Source organism: Erinaceus europaeus, chromosome 14 (assembly GCF_950295315.1).
Source record: "Erinaceus europaeus chromosome 14, mEriEur2.1, whole genome shotgun sequence".
Taxonomy (NCBI): domain Eukaryota; kingdom Metazoa; phylum Chordata; class Mammalia; order Eulipotyphla; family Erinaceidae; genus Erinaceus; species Erinaceus europaeus.
This window is the reverse complement of record NC_080175.1, coordinates 44,888,040-44,907,581: the sequence shown is the minus strand read 5'-3', so window position 1 is coordinate 44,907,581 and position 19,542 is coordinate 44,888,040. Positions and strand designations below refer to the sequence as shown.

At 49.8% G+C, this 19,542-nt stretch overlaps 1 protein-coding gene across 2 annotated transcripts; it reads right to left on the bottom strand.

Moving 5' to 3' along the window:
- Nucleotides 1-11,014: 11,014 nt before the first annotated feature.
- Nucleotides 11,015-17,777, bottom strand: NOTUM (notum, palmitoleoyl-protein carboxylesterase). 2 transcript variants are annotated; one of them, XM_007538227.3, is made up of 12 exons: nucleotides 17,464-17,777; nucleotides 16,471-16,817; nucleotides 15,486-15,538; nucleotides 15,276-15,371; nucleotides 14,850-14,910; nucleotides 14,643-14,701; nucleotides 14,237-14,339; nucleotides 13,536-13,727; nucleotides 13,260-13,360; nucleotides 12,769-12,916; nucleotides 11,926-11,973; nucleotides 11,015-11,724 (listed from the first exon to the last, which is right to left on the bottom strand). In XM_007538227.3, the coding sequence occupies exons 2-12, from the start codon at nucleotides 16,788-16,790 to the stop codon at nucleotides 11,418-11,420; spliced, it is 1,488 nt and encodes a 495-aa protein (XP_007538289.2). In that variant the 5' UTR covers nucleotides 16,791-16,817; nucleotides 17,464-17,777; the 3' UTR covers nucleotides 11,015-11,417. The 2 variants fall into 2 exon arrangements, with proteins under 2 accessions (XP_007538289.2, XP_060027721.1); XM_060171738.1 differs by lacking the exons at nucleotides 14,643-14,701; nucleotides 14,850-14,910 and having other exon boundaries at nucleotides 17,464-17,730.
- Between the last annotated feature and the right edge of the window lie 1,765 nt (nucleotides 17,778-19,542).

Sequence of the window (19,542 nt, the reverse complement as noted above, 5' to 3'; positions counted from 1 at the left end):
TTTTTTCTCAAGATTGTTTTGGCAATTCTATGTCTTTTCTGATTCCAGATAAACATTTGTAGCATTTTTTCTATTTTCCTAAAAAATGTGCTTGGGAACTTGATGGGGATAGCATTAAATTTGTAGATGGCTCTGGGTAATATATTCATTTTGATGATGTTAATTCTTCCAACCCATGAACATGGAATATCTTTCCACTTCTTTGTGTCTTTTTCAATTTCTTTGAGTAGTGACTCATAATTTTCAGTATACAAGTCTTTCACTTCTTTGGTTAGGTTTACTCCTACATATTTTATTGTTTTTGTTGCTATAGAAAAAGGAACTGAAAAAAAAAAGAAAAAGGAACTGATTTCTGGATTTCAATTTCTTCTAACTTAGTGTTTGCATAGAGGAATGCCACTGACTTTTGAATGTTAATTTTATAGCCTGACACATTACTGTATTGCCTGATGATTTCCAAAAGCTTCTTGCTGGATTCCTTAGGTTTTTCCATGTATACTATCATGTCATCTGCAAATAGGGAGAGTTTGACTTCTTCTCTTCCAATCTGTATGCCTTTAATTCCTAGCTCCTGCCTGATTGCTATGGCAAGAACTTCCAACACTATGTTGAATAGTAATGGTGATAGTGGACATCCCTGTCTAGTACCTGATCTGAGGGGAAATGCTTCCAGTCAGTTTTTCACCATTGAGTATGATGTTGGCTGTAGGTTTGCTATATATAGACTCCACTATCTTCAGGAATTTTCCATCTATTCCCATTTTTTGTAGTGTTTTGATCATAAAGGGATGTTGTATTTTGTCAAAGGCTTTCTCTGCATTTATTGATATGACCATGTGGTTTTTGGTCTTGCTTTTGTTGATGTGGTGGATCACATTGATTGATTTACCTATATTAAACCAACCTTGCATGCCTGGGATAAACCCCACTTGGTCATGATGAACAATCTTTTTGATATACTGCTGTATCCGGTTGGCTAGAATTTTGTTCAATATTTTCGCATCTATGTTTATCAGAGATATTGGTCTGTAGTTTTCTTTTTTGGTTGTGTCCCTGTCTGCTTTTGGTATCAGGGAGATGTTGGCTTCATAGAAGCTGGCAGGGAGTATTCCAGTGTCTTCAATCTTCTGGAAGACTTTTAAAAGTAGAGGTATTAGTTCTTCTTGGAAGGTTTTGTAGAATTCATTTGTAAAACCATCTGGTCCAGGACTTTTATTTTTGGGAAGATTTTTGATAACTGTTTCAATTTCATTAACTGTGATGGGCCTGTTCATGTTATCCACTTCCTCTTTACTTAGTTTTGGAAGTTGGTAGGTATCTAGGAAATCATCCATTTCTTCCAGGTTCTCTAGCTTGGTGGCATATAGTTGTTCATAGAAGCCTCGCATGATATGTTGAATTTCTGTGGTGTCTGTTGTGATATCTCCTCTTTCATTTAGTATCCGATTTATTTGGGTCTTCTCCCTTTTTTGTTTTGTGAGTCTGGCTAAAGGTTTGTCGATTTTGTTTACTCTTTCGAAGAACCAACATTTACTTTCATTGATCTTTTGTATGGTTTTCCTATTCTCAATGTTATTTATTTCTGCCCTAACTTTAGTGATTTCTGTCCTTCTGGTTGCTTTAGGGTTCCTTTGTTGTTCTTCTTCTAGGTCTTTAAGATGTGCAATCAGGCTGTTTATTTGTGCCTTTTCTTGTTTCCTAATGTGTGCTTGTATAGCTATGAACTTCCCTCTTAGGACTGCTTTAGCTGTGTCCCAAATATTTTGATAGCTTGCGTCTTCATTTTCATTGAACTCTCGAAACATTTTGATTTCTTCCTTGATTTCCTCTTTGACCCAGAAGTTGTTAAGAAGTGTACTGTTGAGCTTCCACATTTTGGGACTGTTACTAATCTTTTGTTGCTTGTTAAGTGTTAGTTTAATTCCACTGTGGTCTGAGAAGATGCTTGGGATGATTTCAGTGCTCTTGAATTGGCTGATGCTGTCTTTGTGGCCTAACATATGGTCTATCCTTGAGAATGACCCAGGTGGATTTGAGTAAAATGTGTATTCCAGTTTCTTGGGATGAATGACTCTGAAAATGTCCAATAGTTCTAGTTTATCTATCTCTTCATTTAGCTCCCTTATGTCTTTACTGATTTTCTTCCTGGATGATCTGTCAAGTTGAGAGAGTGGGCTGTTGAAGACCCCTACTATGATTGTGTTACTGTTACTATATTGCTGTAGCTCTTTCAGTAGAAGTTTGATGTATTTAGATGGCTTCTCATTGGGTGCATAGATGTTAATAATTGTTAAGTCCTCTTGATTGACTGATCCTCTGAGCATTAAGTAGTGTCCATACCTATCTTTTTTAATCTTATCTATTTTAAAGTCTATCATGTCAGATATGAGAATAGCTGTTCCTGCCCTTTTTTGTGGGCCATTGGCTTGTATGATAGTTTTCCATCCTTTCACTTTAAGTCTGTGTTTGTCTTGTTGAGTTAAGTGAGTTTCCTGTAGACAACATATTGTTGGGTTGTGTTTTCTGATCCATCTTCCTACTCTGTATCTTTTAATAGGTGAATTCAGGCCATTGACATTTATTGATATCAAAGATTGAAGATATTTTAACGCCATTCTTGTAGAGTTTTAGAGTGTTTTGATATATGTCCTATTTGTGGTGGTCTGGTTGTTTATAGGAGACCTTTCAGAAGTTCTTTCAGGGCAGGCTTGGTGATGGTTGCTTCCTTCAACTGTCGCTTGTCTGAGAAGGTTTTGATGCTTCTTCCATCCAGTCTGAATGACAGTCTAGCAGGATATAGTATTCTTGGCTGAAAGCCTTTCTCATTGAGCACTTGATAGATATCTTGCCATTCTCTTCTGGCCTGTAGTGTTTGTATGGAGAAGTCTGCTGCTAATCTTATGGGTTTTCCTTTGTAGGTGACTCTTTGTTTTTCTCTTGCAGCCTTGAGGATCCTTTCTTTATCCTTATTCCTTTCCATTCTAAGTATGACATGTCTTGGTGTCTTTAGGTCTGGGTTAATTCTGTTTGGGACCCTCTGGGCTTCTTGAATCTTTATGTCTTTGGTGTTGTCTAGACTAGAGAAATTTTCAGCTATTATGGCCTGGAGAATGCTTTCTTCCTCTCCTTCTCTTTCTTCCTCTGGTAAGCCAATAATGCATATATTGTCTCTTTTGAAGTCATCCCATAGGACTCTGTTGTTGTTTTCAGCATCTCTTAATCTCTTTTTGAGATCTCTTACTTCTTTTTTAGTTGTGTCTAATTCATCCTCAATCTTGCTAATTCTGTCTTCAACCTCATAGATTCTATTCTCTCTGCCCTCTACTGCTTTCTGGAGTTCATCTATTTTGTTGCCCTGCTCTGATACTGTTTTAGCTTGTTCAGCTAGTTGCCTTCTTAGCTCAGCGATTTCAGCTTTCAGCTCTCTAATAACCATGAGATAATTAGAATTTTCTTCCATATTCTCATTTGTTGTTCCTGCATTTCTGATTATAATTTTTTCAAATTCTTTACTCACTCCTGTTATTATTTCCTTAGCTAATGTTTGGATGTTGAACTCGTTGTTTTGTGCTTCACCCTCTGGAGGACTTTTAGCCGGACTCTTGTCCTGGTTTGAGTCTCCAATATTTTTTCTTGTTGTTTTAACCATTTTACATATTACGTTATGAGTTCCCTTTATCAGTACTTTTCTAATTATTGATCACTATTGTCTGGATTGACTTGTGTCTAAGTAATTTAATTAAAGGGTTTACCGTGGTGGAAGTTAACAGTTTTTTCAATCCCTGAGTTGCAGCTCAGTGGTGTAAAAGCCTCTTTTTTTCCTTCCCTGTAGGCTATGGGAGCCTGATGGCTTTTAAACTATCAATAGGCTTCTTAGCTTAATCACTGACTCCTGAACAAGAGATAAAGCAGGGTGTGGCAGAGATAATCCAGTGGTTATGCAAAGAGACTTTCACAGCCCCTCAGCTATGCCACCGAGGTATAGGTCTTCTCCTGAGTTTCCTGGTTAGATCTCTGTCCCCTGGTGTCCCTCCCTGCCAATGCTCCAGATTCTGAGGGTAGTAGCAATGGAGACTCAGAGTTGCACTTGGTGAGTCTCTGGGGAGTCCTTTCCTCCCTTCAGCTGTCCCCTTGCTGTGGAGCAGACTGGAGGTGGTGTCTCCACTGATAAACTGTTGAACTGTTAGCAGTCACTTAATCTCTCCTTAGGCCCCTCTCTCCTCTCTGTCACCAGCCACGCGTGTTTGTACTCACGGGTGATTTACTGGGTTCCTGTGGTCATTCTAGTCCTGTCTTGTTTCGGTCCCGGGTGGTCTCCTTTGGTATTCCTAGTTGATCCGGGAGAGGAGAGGAGAGGAGAGGAGAGAAAGCGATCTCTCGAAGTGCAAGGACCAGTGCAAGGATCGGATTCAAGCCCTTGGCGGGGTGGGGGGTGTGTGCTTCACAAGTGGTAAAGCAGCTCTGCAAGTGTCTATCTTTGTCTATCTTTCTCTCCCCTTCTCTGTCTTTCCCTCCTCTCTTGAGTTCTCTCTGTCATATCCAACAATAACAACAGCATAATAACAATGACACCAACAACAAAATGGAAAAAATGGCTGCTGGAGCAGTGGATTTGTAGTGCATGCACTGAGCCCCAACAATAACCCTGGAGGCAAAAAAAAGAGTAAAATACTAAAAGAAAGTGAAAGAAGGGGAGTCGGGCTGTAGCGCAGCGGGTTAAGCGCAGGTGGCGCAAAGCACAAGGACCGGCATAAGGATCCCGGTTCGAACCCCGGCTCCCCACCTGCAGGGGAGTCGCTTCACAGGCGGTGAAGCAGGTCTGCAGGTGTCTATCTTTCTCTCCTCTCCTCTGTCTTCCTCTCCTCTCTCCATTTCTATCTGTCCTATCCAACAATGACAACAACAATAATAACTACAACAATAAAACAACAAGGGCAACAAAAGGGAATAAATAAATAAAATAAATTTAAAAAAAAAGGAAGTGAAAGAAGGGGTCTGGGCTGGAACCTGGGTAGTGGCCATAGAAAGCAGGCACTGAGCAGGGGTAGATAGCATAACGGTTATGCAAAATAGACTCCCATGCCTGAGGCTCCAAAGTCCCAGATTCAATCCCCTGCACCACCATAAACCAGAGCTGAGCAGTGCTCTGGTAAAAAAAAAAAAAAAAAAAAGCAGGCACTATGCAAATGAGCTGTTTTGCCAGGTCACTTGTTCATTTTTTAAATTACTTTTTTAAAGATTTTATTTATTTATTAATGAGAAAGATAGGAGGAGAGAGAGAAAACCAGATTATCACTCTGGTACATCTGCTGCTCGGGACCGCATGCTTGACAGTCCAATGCTTTATCCATTGTGCCACCTTCTGGACCACTCTTATTTATTTATTTATTTATTGCCTCCAGGGTTATTGCTGGGGCTCCGTGCCTGCTCCATGAATCCACTGCTCCTGGAGGCCATTTCCCCCACTTTTGTTGCCCTTGTTGTGGTTATCATAGTTGTCGTTGATGTCACTCATTGTGGGATAGGACAGAGAGAAATGGATATAGGAGGGAAAGACAGAGGGGGGAGAGAGACCTACAGACCTGCAGACCTGCTTCACCACCTGTGAAGTAACTCCCCTGCAGGTGGGGAGCCGGGGGCTTGAACCAGGATCATTACACCGGCCCTTGCGCTCTGCGCCACGTGCGCTTAACCTGCTGCGCTACCACCCGACCCCCTCATTTTTATTTTTTAATGCAATGCAGCAAGATAAACCCAGAGTCACACATGGGTACAACACCGCTAAGGAGCCACCCCAGGCCAATTTGCTACTCCTTACTTATTGATTACTTTAGCAAATGTTGTTTCCAGTTGAGAGAGACAGGGAGCCAGAGCATCACTCTGACATGAGAGGTGTTGAGAATCAAACTGGGTACCTTGCATTGTAAGTTGTATGCTCTGCCAAATTTTATTTTGTTTGTAAAGCAGATTGAATGAGTAATTTCTACTTTTTAATTGAGAGAGTGAGAGAGAGAGAGACCAAGTCATCACATTGTTAGAGTTCTCCCAGGTCCCAGGGCAGTGCCATGTAGTACAGGAGCTTGAACCTGAACCAAGCACAAGGCCAGGACTATCCCCTAACTTGTGAGTGATATCTCTGACCCTTTTTATATTTCTCTTTTTCCAAGTATTTTATTTATTTATCAATGAGAGGAATTGGAAGAGAGAGAAAGAACCAGACAATACTCTGGTACATGTGCTGCTGGAGATCAAACTCAGGATCTCATGCTTGAGAGTCCAGTGCTTTATCCACTGTGCAACCTCCTGGACTACACCTTTTTTATATTTCTTTATTTTTATATTTTATTTATTTATTTGTTAGATAGAGACTGAGAGAAACTAGGAAGAAAGGAGGAGAATGAGAGACAGAAAGACACCTGTAGCACTACTTCACTGCTTTGTTTATTTGTTTTTGCCTCCAGGGTTATCACTGTGGTTTGGTGCAGGCACTATGAATCCACTGCTCCTGGAAACCATTATTTTCCATTTTATTGGATAGAACAGAGAGAAATTCAGAGGGGAGGTGAGATAGATAGGGAAAGAGAGAGATAGACACTTGCAGACCTGCTCTGCATCCCCCATGCAAGTGGGAAGCGTCCCCCATGCAAGTGGGGACCAGGGGCTTAAACTGGCATCCTTGCAAGGGTCCTTGTACTCTAAACTATGTGTGCTTAACTGGGTGTACCACCACCTGGCTCCAACTTTACCATTCTTGACACTTTCCCCATGCAAGTGGGGGTTGAGGAGGTTGAACCTGGGTCCTCGCATTGTAACATGTGTGCTTGCTCAACCAAGTGAGCCACTCACGACCCAGCTCCTCTTTTATTTTTAAACACAGGGAAAGTAATGTTTCTCCAGAGATTTATTTTGGGAGTCGGGCAGTAGTGCCGCAGGTTAAGTGCAGGTGGCACAGCATAAGGATCCCGGTTTGAGTCCCTGGCTCCCCACCTGTAGGGGAGTCGCTTCACAAGTGGTGAAGTAGGTCTGCAGGTGTCTTTCTCTCCCCCTCTCTGTCTTTCCCTCCTCTCTCGGTTTCTCTCTGTCCTATCCAACAACGACATCAATAACAACAATAGTAACAACAATAAAAAAAAATGCAACAAGTTTTAAAAAAGGTTTATTTTATTTATTTCACAAGGGAGAGAAAGAGAGCAAGAGAGTCAGAGAGGTAAGTCAGAGCCGCACTCTGGCAGATATGGTGCCTGGATTAAACTCAGAACTTGCCACCTTTCTGAGAGAAAGAAGGAACTAGGGAATTTTTTTTTCTGTAATTAAAAGCAAAAGCAAACAAACAAGTAAATGAAAATTAGGAGGGGTCTGGGCAATGTGCATGTGTTACTATGTGCATGGACCTGGGTTCAAGAGACTGGTTCCCAGCTGTAGGGGGATTGCTTCACAAGTAGTGAAGCAGGGCTACGGGTATCTCTTTCTTTCTTTCTTTCTCCCTATCTCCCTTCTCTCTCAGTTTCTCTTTCTGTCCTATCAAATAAAATAAATAAAAGTTTTTTTGGGGGAGTCAGGTGGTAGTGCAGTGGATTAAGCGCACATGGGGCAAAGCACAAGGGCCAGCATAAGGATCCCGGTTCAAGCCCCGCTCCCCACCTACAGGAGGTCGCTTTGCAAGCAGTGAAGCAGGTCTGCAGGTGTCTATCTTTCTCTCCTCCTCTATGTCTTCCTCTTCTCTCTCCATTTCTCTCTGTCCTATCCAACAACAACAACAGCTATGAAACAATAACAACTACAACAAGCACAACAAGGGCAACAAAATGGGAAAAAATAGCCTCCAGAAGCAGTGGATTCACAGTGCAGGCACTGAGCCCCAGCAATAACCCTGGAGGCAAAACAAAAAAAGTTTTCTGGGGTGTGTCTGTGTGTGTGGTGGTGCAGTGGGTTAAACATACATAGTACAAAGAGCAAGGAGCCATGTAAGGATCCCGGTTTGGTTTGAGCCTCCTACTCCCCACCTTTAGGAAGGGTCATTTCATAAGTAGTAAAGCTGGTCTACAAGTTTCTGTCTTTCTCTCCCCCTTTCTATCTTCCTCTCCTCTATCAGTTTCTCTCAGTCCTATCAAATAAAAAAGTGGAAAAATTGGCCACCAGGAGCAGTGAATTCATAGTGTTGGCACTGAGCCTCAGCAATAACCCTGGTGGTGAAAAAAAAAAAACTTTTTTTTTTTTTTTAGCTAGGAGATCTAGTAACTTCTTAAAGGTAATGAAGTGAAGTGCATTTTACTGCAATTTAAAAAGTATCTATGAGGGGCCAGGTGGTGGTGTACCTGGTTAAGTGGTCATATTACTGTGCACAAGGACCCACCTTCAAGCCCCTGATCCCCACCTGCAAAAAAAAAAAAGGGAAAGCTTCATGAGTGATGAAGCAGGGCTGCAGGTGTCTGTCTGTCTCTCTCTATCTCCCCCTGTCCTCTCAATTTATGTCTATATCCAATAATAAATAAATAAAATTTAATAAATAATAAATTAATAAAATATTAAAATAAATAAATAAAATTAAAAGTATCTATGATGGGGTGGGGAGATGGCTCACTCAGAGGAGCTTGTACATTACCATGCTCAAGGACCCAAGTTCAAGCCCACAGCACTACATTGGAGCACCATGCACAGGGAAAGCTCATGAGTGGTTGGTGTGGTGTTTTTTTTCTTCTGTCTCTCATCTCTGCCCCTCTCTGTCTCTCACCTTCTATGAAAAAAAAAGTGAAATTGTGTAACAGTGGAACCCCATTGAAAAACCCTCTTGGATGATCTCACAGGTGGAATTTAAGAAAAAAGGAGGGAGGGCGGGGTAGATAGCATAATGGCTATACAAAAAAACTCTTGTGCCTGAGGCTCTGAACTCCCAGGTTCAATCTCCTACACCACCATAAAGCTGAGCTGAGCAGTGCTCTGGTAAAAAAGAAAGAAACAAAGAAGGAAACAAAGAAGCAAAGAGAAGAGGGAGAGGCAATGCATGAGGGGACATGAGCAAAGTGGTGGGTTAGAAGGTGTCAGGAGACGACTGAGAGGCTTTAGGGACAGTGTTGGAGTAGGACTTGAGGAGAGGGTGGGAGGGGTATGTAGAGGGAAGGATGAGAAATTACACCTATGTGATAGCAACTGCCTTGTAGGATCATAATTTCCATAATATTAAAAAAGAAAGAAAAAAGAAAAGTAGAAATAGATGTGGAAAAAAAAAAAGAACAGAAACCCTGGAAGCAAAAGAAAATAAGGAAAAGAAAAGAGAGAGTCGGGTGGTAGCACAGCGGGTGAAGCGCAGGTGTCTCTCTCCCTCCCCTCCTCCCTCCTCGCTCCATCTCTCTCTGTCCTATCCAACAGTGAGGACGTCAATAACAACAACAACTACAACAATAAAATAACAAGGGCAACAAAAGGGAATAAATAAATATAAAAAAGAAAAAGGTAAAAAAGGAAAATTCTATAGGAGCAGTGGAATCACTCAGGTATGAAACCCTAGAAGCAATAAACAAATAAAGTAGTTCTTATATTAATAAACAAATAAAGTAGTTCCTATATTAATAAACAAATAAAGTAGTTTCTATATTAATAAAGTAGTTCTTATATTAATAAACAAATAAAGTAGTTCTTATATTAATAATAAATTAGTTCCTATATTAATAAAGTAGTTCTTATATTAATAAACAAATAAAGTAGTTCCTATATTAATAAATAAATATAGTTCTTATATTAATAAATAAAGTAGTTCTTATATTAATAAATAAATAAAGTAGTTCTTATATTAATAAATAAATAAAGTAGTTCTTATATTAATAAAAATGGGTGGGTTCCAGCCCCCGGCTCCCCACCTGCAGGGGAGTAGCTTCACAAGCGGTAAAGCAGGTCTGCAGGTGTCTATCTTTCTCTCCCCGTCTTCCCCTCCTCTCTCCATTTCTCTCTGTCCTATCTAACAACAATGACATCAATAACTACAACAATAAAACAGCAAGGGCAACAAAAGGGAATAAATAAATATTTTAGAAAATATGTGGGTCCTTACACACTGTACCATGTGTGTTCTACTGGGTGTACCACCACCCTGTGTCCTTTGCCCTCTTTTCAGTATCAGACACAGAGAGAAAGTGAGACGCCAAGCACAGCTTTATCACTCATAGCCTGTGCGTGGTGCTCCTATGGGAGTCCTGGCACAGGGTCAGGTGCAGGCTGAACCAGATGAGCTGTCTCCCAGCCCCTTGTATCTCTTGAGGCTTCCTGGATCATTTCTCTGTTGTGTTGGATGTCACCTGGTTGTTTAGCTGGACTGCAATTTGTTTTGTTCAGCGACCCTGCTGAGCTCAGCAGGCTTGGCAGTGCAGCAGGAACTTTATCCAGGGCTTCCCTGGTGCCCATAGCACAGCACAGCACCACACAGCCTGCCAGCCAGGCCAGGTGAGTCACGCCCCTCTCATCCCTTGTCACCAACATTGGGAGAAAGAGTTGATTCATTCAGGGGGATCCCACAGGGCCTAACCCGCAAATGTGATGCTCACTGGTCCTGGCAGGCAGGAGACACACAAAGCCACTCTCTGAGGCCTCTCTGTGGAGCAAGATATCAGTGTCACTGTGCTGATGTCGCTGTCTGTGCCCTGCCCCCCAAGCCTGATTTGATTATATGGCGGCCCCTCCCTCTCAGCCAAGTCATCAGGAGTGGGGGTGGGGGAGATATCACATATCATCAGGTCCTCTAGACTCCCTATCCCACAGGGGGGCCCATTGGAGGGGACTCTGCCCTGGTGTAGACACTGAGTGAGTGCTATGACTGGATGTGCATGTGACATGGGATTCTTCTTCACAGGCCAGGGTGAGCCCTAGTGTTATGTTGCATCCAGGGTCCTGCCTGCATGGATACTGGCTCTTGTGGAAGCGTCTAGAATGGGGCAGGGGTGAGTGTGAAAGGGGGGAGATTGAGAGGGAGCATTCAGGCGAAATGAACAAACTACCCATCAAATAAACACACCTGTAGAGGAGCCTCTTTTGTTGTCTTTTTTTTTATTATTTAAAAAACAAATATGTTACAAAACATTATCATTTGTTATATAATTCATCATATATTTCTTGTTTATTTTTCTTTTTTAAAAAATTAATGTAATAAAAAAGTCACTTTATAAAATAATACAAAAGGGAAGGTGGGCGGAGGAATCCAGTGCTTCTGGCTCCCCAGGGAGGGTTGGGAGGCACCCCCTCATCGTACTGGGGTCTCAGAATCTTGGGTTCTGCCTGAGGCCACAGTCTAGCTGGGCCTCCCTAAGGTAGTGAGTGAGCTGCAGCAAAGGCTGCTGGAAGAAGGAGTCTGGTTGCAGTGCTGGAGCGCTGGGCCTGGTGTCCTGGTATGGTCAGGGGCAGCTGGACTGGTGTCTTTCTCAGGGAGGCCCCTAGTTCCCACTGCTCAGCATCCCCAGCAGCTTGCTGGGCTCCAGTCCCTGTTGCTGGGCCACGCTCTGCACATCAAAGCCCATGTGCATGAGGAACTGGGCCACATTCATCTCCTGCCCTGTGAACTGGTCACGGATGGTGGGGCAGGTGGGGTTGCAGTGAGGCCAGGGGCAGCTATCCACCAGGTGGATGGGGCAGCCTTTCAGGGGGGCTTTGCTGGCCTTATGGCTCTCATGCAGGCTCCTGTCCCAGCAGTGCAGCGCCCGGGGTAGGGACGTCCCCTTCACCTGGACTTCTGTCCAATGGCTGCAGACAGAAAACCAGCAGGGGTCAAAGTTCAGGCAGGGTGCAGCCAGAGATGGCCTGAGCTAACTGTGTAAATGGCTTCAGCAGCTTTAGAAAGGTCAAGTGGGTGGGCAGCCTGAGGTCTGGGGTGGGGGGTTTTGGGCATCTCGTGTGAGAAATGAAGAGGGATGATGGATGCCCTTGAGTCCCGGGGACACTGACCTTCGGATGATGATCTCATGTGAGAGGCAGGCAGGGGCAAAGCTGGCCCTGGAAGGAAGAAGAGGGATGCCCATGAGTCCCACAGTCCACCTCAGCCTGCTTCCACCCCTCCCTTGGGGGCCAGGCCTCCACCTGCCTCTCAGTCCCTTCCTGTCACCGGGCTTCATCCCCAGCAGCACACATGTCTCTGCCACCCTCCTCCCTTCTGCCTCTAGACCTTATTTATTTATTTATTTATTTAGAGAGAGAGAATCAGAACACCACTCAACCCTGGCATAAGGTGGCTCAGGGGATTAAACCAGTAGCTTCTGGGACCTCAGACACACAAGGTCTGTGCTCTAAGAGGCTGAGCAGTCTCCTCAGCCCTGTAGTTTGCTTTACAGGGAAGTTTCAGGTTCTTAGCAAAATTGAAGTATAACCCCTGTCCCCACAGATGGGGCACTGGTCACAGGGTGACCTGCACATGACATATGTTGTCCAGTCCACCAGGGACATGAGAGTCACTGTTTCCCACAGTTTGGACAAGTTGCACTCAGCATAGTCCCACACTCCTAGGATTCCTGTTCATCCCTCCTTCCCAAATCCCTGGAATCCCCAGATCTGTTTCCACAGCTCTGTCTTTTGCAGAAAGACAGAGTAGTTGGGACCATGCAGTGTGCGTCCTTCCCAGATGGGAATACTCTTTATTCTGGCTGCTTGTCAGTGCTGCAGTTTTCCTTGATCTGGGGAAGATCAGTGTACTTCCACCCATGGCAGGCTCCTGGCTGCTCCCTTTTCTAAGCCCCCTTTAGGCGAAGTGCTCCCCACCATGTTCAGAAGGGCCTGAGGTTCCCCACAACTCACGACACATCCTTGAGTGTGTGTCTCAGCTCTCCACCTAGGTTTTGGATGTACAGCCACTGGCCCTCCTGCACTGGCTGGCCAGTGAGGTGCACGTTATCCACCGTCAACTGGGCCTCGTCGAACAGCCACTGCACCACGAACACCGGGCCTGGGGAGAGCAGGGGCTAGGTCTCTGAGGTGCCCACCCTTTCTGAGAGGCACTCTGCGCTCCACTCCCCAGCTGGCCTGGCCCCCACAAGCCACACTTTGGCCTAGATCACAGAAACCTGAAAGCTCCCTAAAGTGTGGGGTTGGGAGGGGTGGTGGGGTCCTACAACAGCGGACCCTAGGGTGCAGCTCCTGGGGGTGCAGTGCTCGCTAGTGCCCCACTGAGGCAAACAGAGCTGGTCACCCTGCTCCCGTGGACACGGACCTAAGCCGACTTCTGAGGGACTGTCTTGGGTAGTGGATTTTGGAGGGGTGCAAAAAGGCGGAACCCACAGCCCACTCACTGCTCACTGTTGGGTAGACTTTGTAGCCGAAAAAACAGTTCCATTCCTCGCCTTCCTTGAACTGACGCCGGCAGGGCTCTGGGACCAGCCCGTTCCAGTACCTGGGTCACGCGCTGCGGGTCAGGCCGCGCCCCCGGCCACACAGCAGAGCCCGCCCACCCAACTCAGGTCCCGCCCACTCGGCGCAGATCCCAGCGCAGACCACGCCCATCAGTTTAAGCCCCGCCCAATCAACAACAAGTACGGCTCAGTCAACAACAGGTCCCGCCCGCGCACCTGATTCCCCTGCGGATGGCCTCGGTGGGCGCGCAAGTGATAGTGTCGATGCAGTCGGTGCGGCGATACTGCTTGTTATCCAGGAACCAGCCCGAGTCGACCAAACCCCGCACCTGGATGGCCGGGTACCCTAGCTCCTCCAGCTGCTTGGCCACCCGGTCCACATTCAGCAGCACGCCAGTGCCTCCCGCGCTGTGGGGAGACAGGGTGTGAGGCTGGGGTGGGGGACGAGGCGGGGTGGCTGGGAGAGGAGAGCTCCCCACATCCACAGTCCTGTGCAACGCAGAGAGGGGGCTGCAGAGCAGAAGGCCCAGGCCAACTGGTCTTTCCCTCCATACCTCCTTCTCTTCCGCTCTCTGGCTCTCTGCCTCAGTTTCCCTATACACAGTTGAAATGAATGGGTGGCCCAGGTCTCTTGAGCTCCCCATTTGTTGGGTTCCCAGGCCTTGGAGAAGGAACCCTTGTCCCCATGCAACCCACAACCAACTTCCTAGGTCACAAATCGGGCCTTCCATCACATTATCTGGGGGTCCTCTGAAATGAAATTACCAGCTGCCCAGGAATGCCCATTCTCCTTGCACCTACCCCAGCTAGGCAGTGCCACACCCCTGGGGCCTGTCGGGCCCCAGCTCCCCTTCCCTTCTACCCAGTGTCTACCCCTTAGCCTGCTTCTGTGTCCTCCCACCCCCTGCCAAGCTCACCTGCTTCCTGCCAGCAGCAGCACCTTGCCCCCTGCCAACCCCTTGTCCAGGAGCTCCCGAACCACCTCCTGGATGATGAGGGCGCCCATGAAGGCATACTCATCTGTGGGGAGAAAGAAGGCGGCTGCCGGTGGACTGGGCAGGGCAGGCCCCCAGCCAGCCCTGGAGCAGGGAAGGATCCAGCTCTCACTGAGGGCATCTGGAGGTGGGGTGGTGGTGGTGGCACTAGAGACAGCCTAGAAGGAGGTGGGTCATGCATACCAGGCCACACTGAGACCCCACCCAGGGAACTTGGAGGAGTGAGGGGACCTCCCCCTCCTTCAGGGTCAGCCTGTCAAGGGGTCTAGGGGGTATAAAGACTTCCAGTCTTTATCTTCCCAGGAGCCCTGCCTGGCCCTGCACTCACTCTTGTTAGTCTTGGGGGAAGCGCCACTCCATACATCACTGGAGCAGTACGGGATGAAACTGTAGCAGAAGGACAGAAAGACACAGGTACAGTGTAAGCTGCTGCCCCCCTCCCTGGGAGGAAGGACCCCCTCCCCAAGAACCTTCTCCCAGAAGTGACCCCCAAAAAGGAAGAGCCTTTAAGAATATCCCCCCTGCTCATGCTTACACCATATTGGCATTCCACCAGTGGGGGTTCTCCTCTGGATGGGAGGACAGAATCCCAGTGCCTGTGGGAGGACATAGGCGATGGGGCTGCCTGCTGGGCGTGTGTGTGTGTGTGTGTGTGTGTGTGTGTCTGTGTGCAGGGATTTCTCTACAGCCAGGTGTGGCTCCAGCAATGGAGGCAGCCAGGCACATAGGGATGGACACATGAAGTCACCATGCTCAGGATGCCCAAGCTGTAACAGCTGGATGAACCCTGAGAGGCTGGGATAAGAGTGCCAGGGCCATGGATGGGTGGCCTCTGGGAAGTTCAAGAACTGGGCTGGGGAGAAGGACGCTGAGCAGCTTCCAGGATTGGGGATGGAGAGTCCCAAGAGGTCTGCCCCTGGCCCAGGTGGGTCCCTCTCCCACGCCCACCCCGTCTGTTCACCTGTGCGGGTGCGCGGCCAGTCCTTGGAGCTCATGAGGCGCGGCATTGTGCTGTATCTGGAGTCGCAGTTCTCGCGGTTGAAGCAGTACCAGCCTCCTGTACAGAAAGTCCCGCGCTCAGGCCCGGCAGCCTGCAGAGCCCGCCCCGCCCGCGGTTTGGCCTGGGGAGGTGGTGGACGGGGGCGGGGGCGGGGGCGGGGATGGGACGAACCTTCCAAAAAGATCAGCCAACGTCTACTGCCTTTGGACTCCTTCAGGTAGTAGCTGCAAGGGCGCGGGGCGGCGAGGCGTCAGCGGGGTTCAGGGTCGCCTCCATCCCGCCCAGTGCCTTCACTCCCGTGTGGAGGGGGTAGGGGACCCCTGGCGGGGAGGGGGATCATTCCACCTGTCACCTCACGCGTGTGGCCACACGAGGGCGCCAGCGGACGGGCCGCGCTTCTGTCCCGGCGAGAGGGCACAACCCCGGGAGGGGGCGCTCGAAGGGCGGGGAAGGGCTCGAGGGGCTGTGTGGTCCGTGGAAAATCCCCACGGGCCGCACGGCCCGAGACCCGCCGTGACCTCAGAGCGGGCAGCCAGTCGGGGGTCCCAGGCTCCCGGGGACTCGGCGCTCGGAGAATAGCAGAACCCCGCTAAATGTGGGGGTATGCGGGGACGCACGGAGCGGGATCGGACCTGCCCACCGAGGTCTGAAGAGTGTTCTCGGGCTGTGCAGTCATCTAGGGCGTCAGCTACCCATCCTTCCCAGCCTCCATCTCTGAGAGATGGAGGGCACTGTTCCACCTGAGCCTCCTCTCTGCTCTACCCCTCTCTCCTGGTCGGACAGCAGGGCAGTAGCGGCTACAGGGAACTGCAGTGTGTGTGTGTGTGTGTGTGTGTGTGTGTGTGTGTGTGTGTGGTGTCCCACAAGACTCCACGCCCCCCTCGCCTCACCCCCTCCTGCTGGGATCAGGGTCACTCGCGCAGGGACCGAAGGCCATGAGCAGGCTGCGCATCAGTGACCTTGAGGTCAGTACCGGGACCATGTGGGGACCAGCTCTTCTAGCGCCGCCCCGTCTACCTTGGGGCGCCAGCATTCCCCCGAGACCGACGGGACCCCTTTCTGCTAGGGCGCGAGCCGCCCGGGCCAGTCAGAGAGGGCGCGGACGCCCGGTAGTCCGAGGGGCCGGGAGCCTGGAGGGGGCGCGCCAGGGCCTTACCCTGCCGGGGTGCCGTCGTTGCAGGTGACCGACGTGTTGAGCAGGAGATGCAGGCGCAGATCGTCGCTGAGCTGCTGCGCGGAGCAGGGGTACAGGGATTGCGCCAGGCTCTTAACCTGCGCCATGAAGCTGTCCATGTTGCCCTCCACGGCCGTGAAGTCCAGAGGGAAGCTCTCCACCGGCTGCCCCGCGGCCGGCGCCGGCTCGGCCCACGGCGGGGGTGGCTGCTGGCCTCGGCGCCGCCAGGTCTTCTTGGCTTCGCCGCCCCCCGCCCAGTGCAGCAAGCCCAGCAGCAGCAACGCACGCACCTCGGGACCCATGGCCGCAGCGCTCGCACCCGTGGCCACCTGCGGAGAGTGGGCGGCAGTGAGGCGGCAGCGGGCCCCGGAGCCCGAGAGCCGGGGCGGGGGTGGGGGGCGCTTGCCCGCTGCGGCCGTGGAGCCTGGCGGGGCACACGCGGGCGGTGGGACGTCGAGGCTCTATCCCGGCGCCGTCGGCCTGGGCTGCTGAGCTGGGCGCGGGGGCGGCCCGGCTGGTGCGCTGCCTCCCGCCCGCGCCAATGAGCGGCGGGGGCCGAGCCTGGGCGTAGCTCGCGGGGGCCGCGGGCGCCCGGGTGCCCGCGCGTTAGATGTGCCGCCGCCGCCGCCGCCCGGGCTGGCGGAGGGGGAGGGGGCCGCGCTCGCTCTTTTCTTGGCCGAGGCATCGCCTTTTCTTCCCAAACCGCAAGCCTGACAGAGGGGCCTGGATTATTCCGCCGCAGCCGCCGGAGGCGCTCCTAGCCCGGCTCCGTGGGGGGGCAGCACGGCCCGGAGGCCCCCACCGCTTCATTCACAGAGACCAGCTCGGCGCTGCCAACCCTGTCACCCGAGCTGCTGGCAGGGGCACGGGGCGAGGGGGGCTCCGCTAGTGTGTGGCCACCCCGGGATGCGAGCACTCACCTGAGCCCCCGGCCCCGTCGCCCCGCACCCCGGCTGCCCAGAGCCCGGCGCTCACAGTGTTCGATCTGGGAGGCGGTGTCTCCGGAGTCTCCGCTCTGCGCGCTGGTCCGCCAGACTCGGGAGCGCTCCCTCTCTGGCGCTGGCCGAGAGCCGCTGGGACTTTTATTCAGCGAGGCCCCCGGATCAAAGCGACGGCGGACACAGGGCTCCGCGCCCAGGGGCCTCAGGGAGGAGTGGACAGGTGTGGCGCAAGGCCCTGGCACCCTGGGCGACATGCGGGAGGTACCCGGTGCCCCAGACTCTAGAGGGAGCCTTCCCGGACCGCTACCGGAGGAGGACCTGGGCGGCCCGTGGCCCTGCACCTCCGTGGGAACTTAGACCCTCTCCACGGGGGGGGGGTAGGGAGGGTTAGCTGGCGTGCCCCACGCTGAGCCCCCCCACCCGGGAATTCTCCCTGCCTCTGTGGTGGCTGGGACAGGGCCTGGATTTGCCTCTCCGCATCTCCCCACCTTCCCAGGCAGCCTCCCTGGGACAGAGCGAGACTTCCTGGTAGAAATCTGAGTGAAGAGAACAGGTGTTTGCCTAATTGTCTACCTGGGAGTCAGGGAGGCAAAGAAAGAAAAATGTTTGCTAACCCCCATCCCCAGAGCACAATCCAGACCTCTTCCTGCCAACCCTCCATGTGTGCCCATGGGCAGCGAGACACCCATTCAAAGTCAGAATGCATGCCTGGCCTTTGGGGACCAGTTCAGACCAAGGACAGGACTTCCAACTCTGCTTCTCTAATTCAGGCAGCCAGGGAGCAATGTCCCCCAGGAAGCCATCTGTCTGGGCTCCTAAGCCCAGTCCCAGTGACCTATGTGAAGGGCTGCAGGTTCCCAGCCTCTCTTTGTCCCCTTTGTCCCACTATCCACAGTCAGCCCCCTGTCCTGCACACATAGCAGGTGACACAGTCAGGCACCAAACTGGGGCCATGGAGCACTGTGGTGCCAAGCATTTGAGGGGTACCAGGTGCTGCCAGTGTGTGCAGTGGTCCAGATCCTCCCCAGGTCCTCCCATTTTCCTGATGAGGACAACTGAGGCTTGGAGAAGCCAGCAGTAGAGCCAAGGATGAGCCCCCAGCATGTGGAAGTCCATACCGCAGTCCCCCCTACCTGCCCCATTGTTGAGTCAATTCAAAGGTCACGCTTAGTGTGGGACCAGGAAGTGGCACAGTGGACAAAGTGCTAGACTTTCAAGTATGAGGTCCTGAGTTTGATACCTGACATCACATCTGCCAGAGTGATGCTCTGGTTCTTTCTCTCCCCCCATTTCATTAATCAGTAAGTCTTAGGCCTGTGAAATAGCTCACCTGGATAGTGCACTGCTTTGCACTATCTGGCTCCCACTGTGCTAAAGGAAGCTTTGGTGCTGTGGTGCTGTGGTCTCGGTCTCTCTCTCTCTCTCTCTCTCTCATTTTTCTGACTTTTTTCCTTTGTCTTTTCCTTTTTAAAATTTTTTATTTATAAAAAGGAAATATTGACAAAACCATAAGATAAGAGGGGTACAACTTGGCACAATTCTCACCACCAGACCTCCATATCCCATCCCGTCCCCTGATAGCTTTCCTATTCTTTCACCCTCTGAGAGTCTGGACCCAAGGTCATTGTGTGTCTTTTCTTTTTTCGAAAGCACTGCTCAGCTCTGGCTTATGGTGGTGCAGGGGGATTGAAACTGGTTCTCTGGTGCCTCAGGCATGGAAATCTTTCCCATAACCATTATGCTATCTCTACTGGCCTCTGCCTCTACTAACAAACAAAACAAAACACATTTTGGGGGCTCAGGAGGTGACGCAGTGGATGAAGGAAGAAGCTTTGGACTCTCAAGCATGAGGTCCCAAGTTCAACCTCCAGTTTCCCATGTCCCTAAAGGATGTTCTAGTTCTCTTTCTTTCTTTTTTTATTTTTTAAAAAACATAATTTCAGGAGTGGGCGGTAGCACAACACATTAAGTGCACTTGGCACAAAGCGCAAGGACTGGTGTAAGGATCCTGGTTCAAGCCTCCGGCTCCCCACCTGCAGGGGAGTCACTTCACAGGCAGTGAAGCAGGTCTGCAGGTATCTATCTTTCTCTTCCCCTCTCTGTCTTCCCCTCC

Bases quoted from the DNA above. Each gene is read 5' to 3' on its own strand.
- NOTUM (XM_007538227.3), bottom strand. From the start codon at position 16,790: ATGGGTCCCGAGGTGCGTGCGTTGCTGCTGCTGGGCTTGCTGCACTGG. The intron at 14,702-14,849 runs GTAAGCATGAGC...CTTCTGCTACAG, and splicing joins TGGTGGAATGCCAATATGGT to TTTCATCCCGTACTGCTCCA. The intron at 14,340-14,642 runs GTGAGTGCAGGG...TTCTCCCCACAG, and splicing joins TTCCCCCAAGACTAACAAGA to ATGAGTATGCCTTCATGGGC.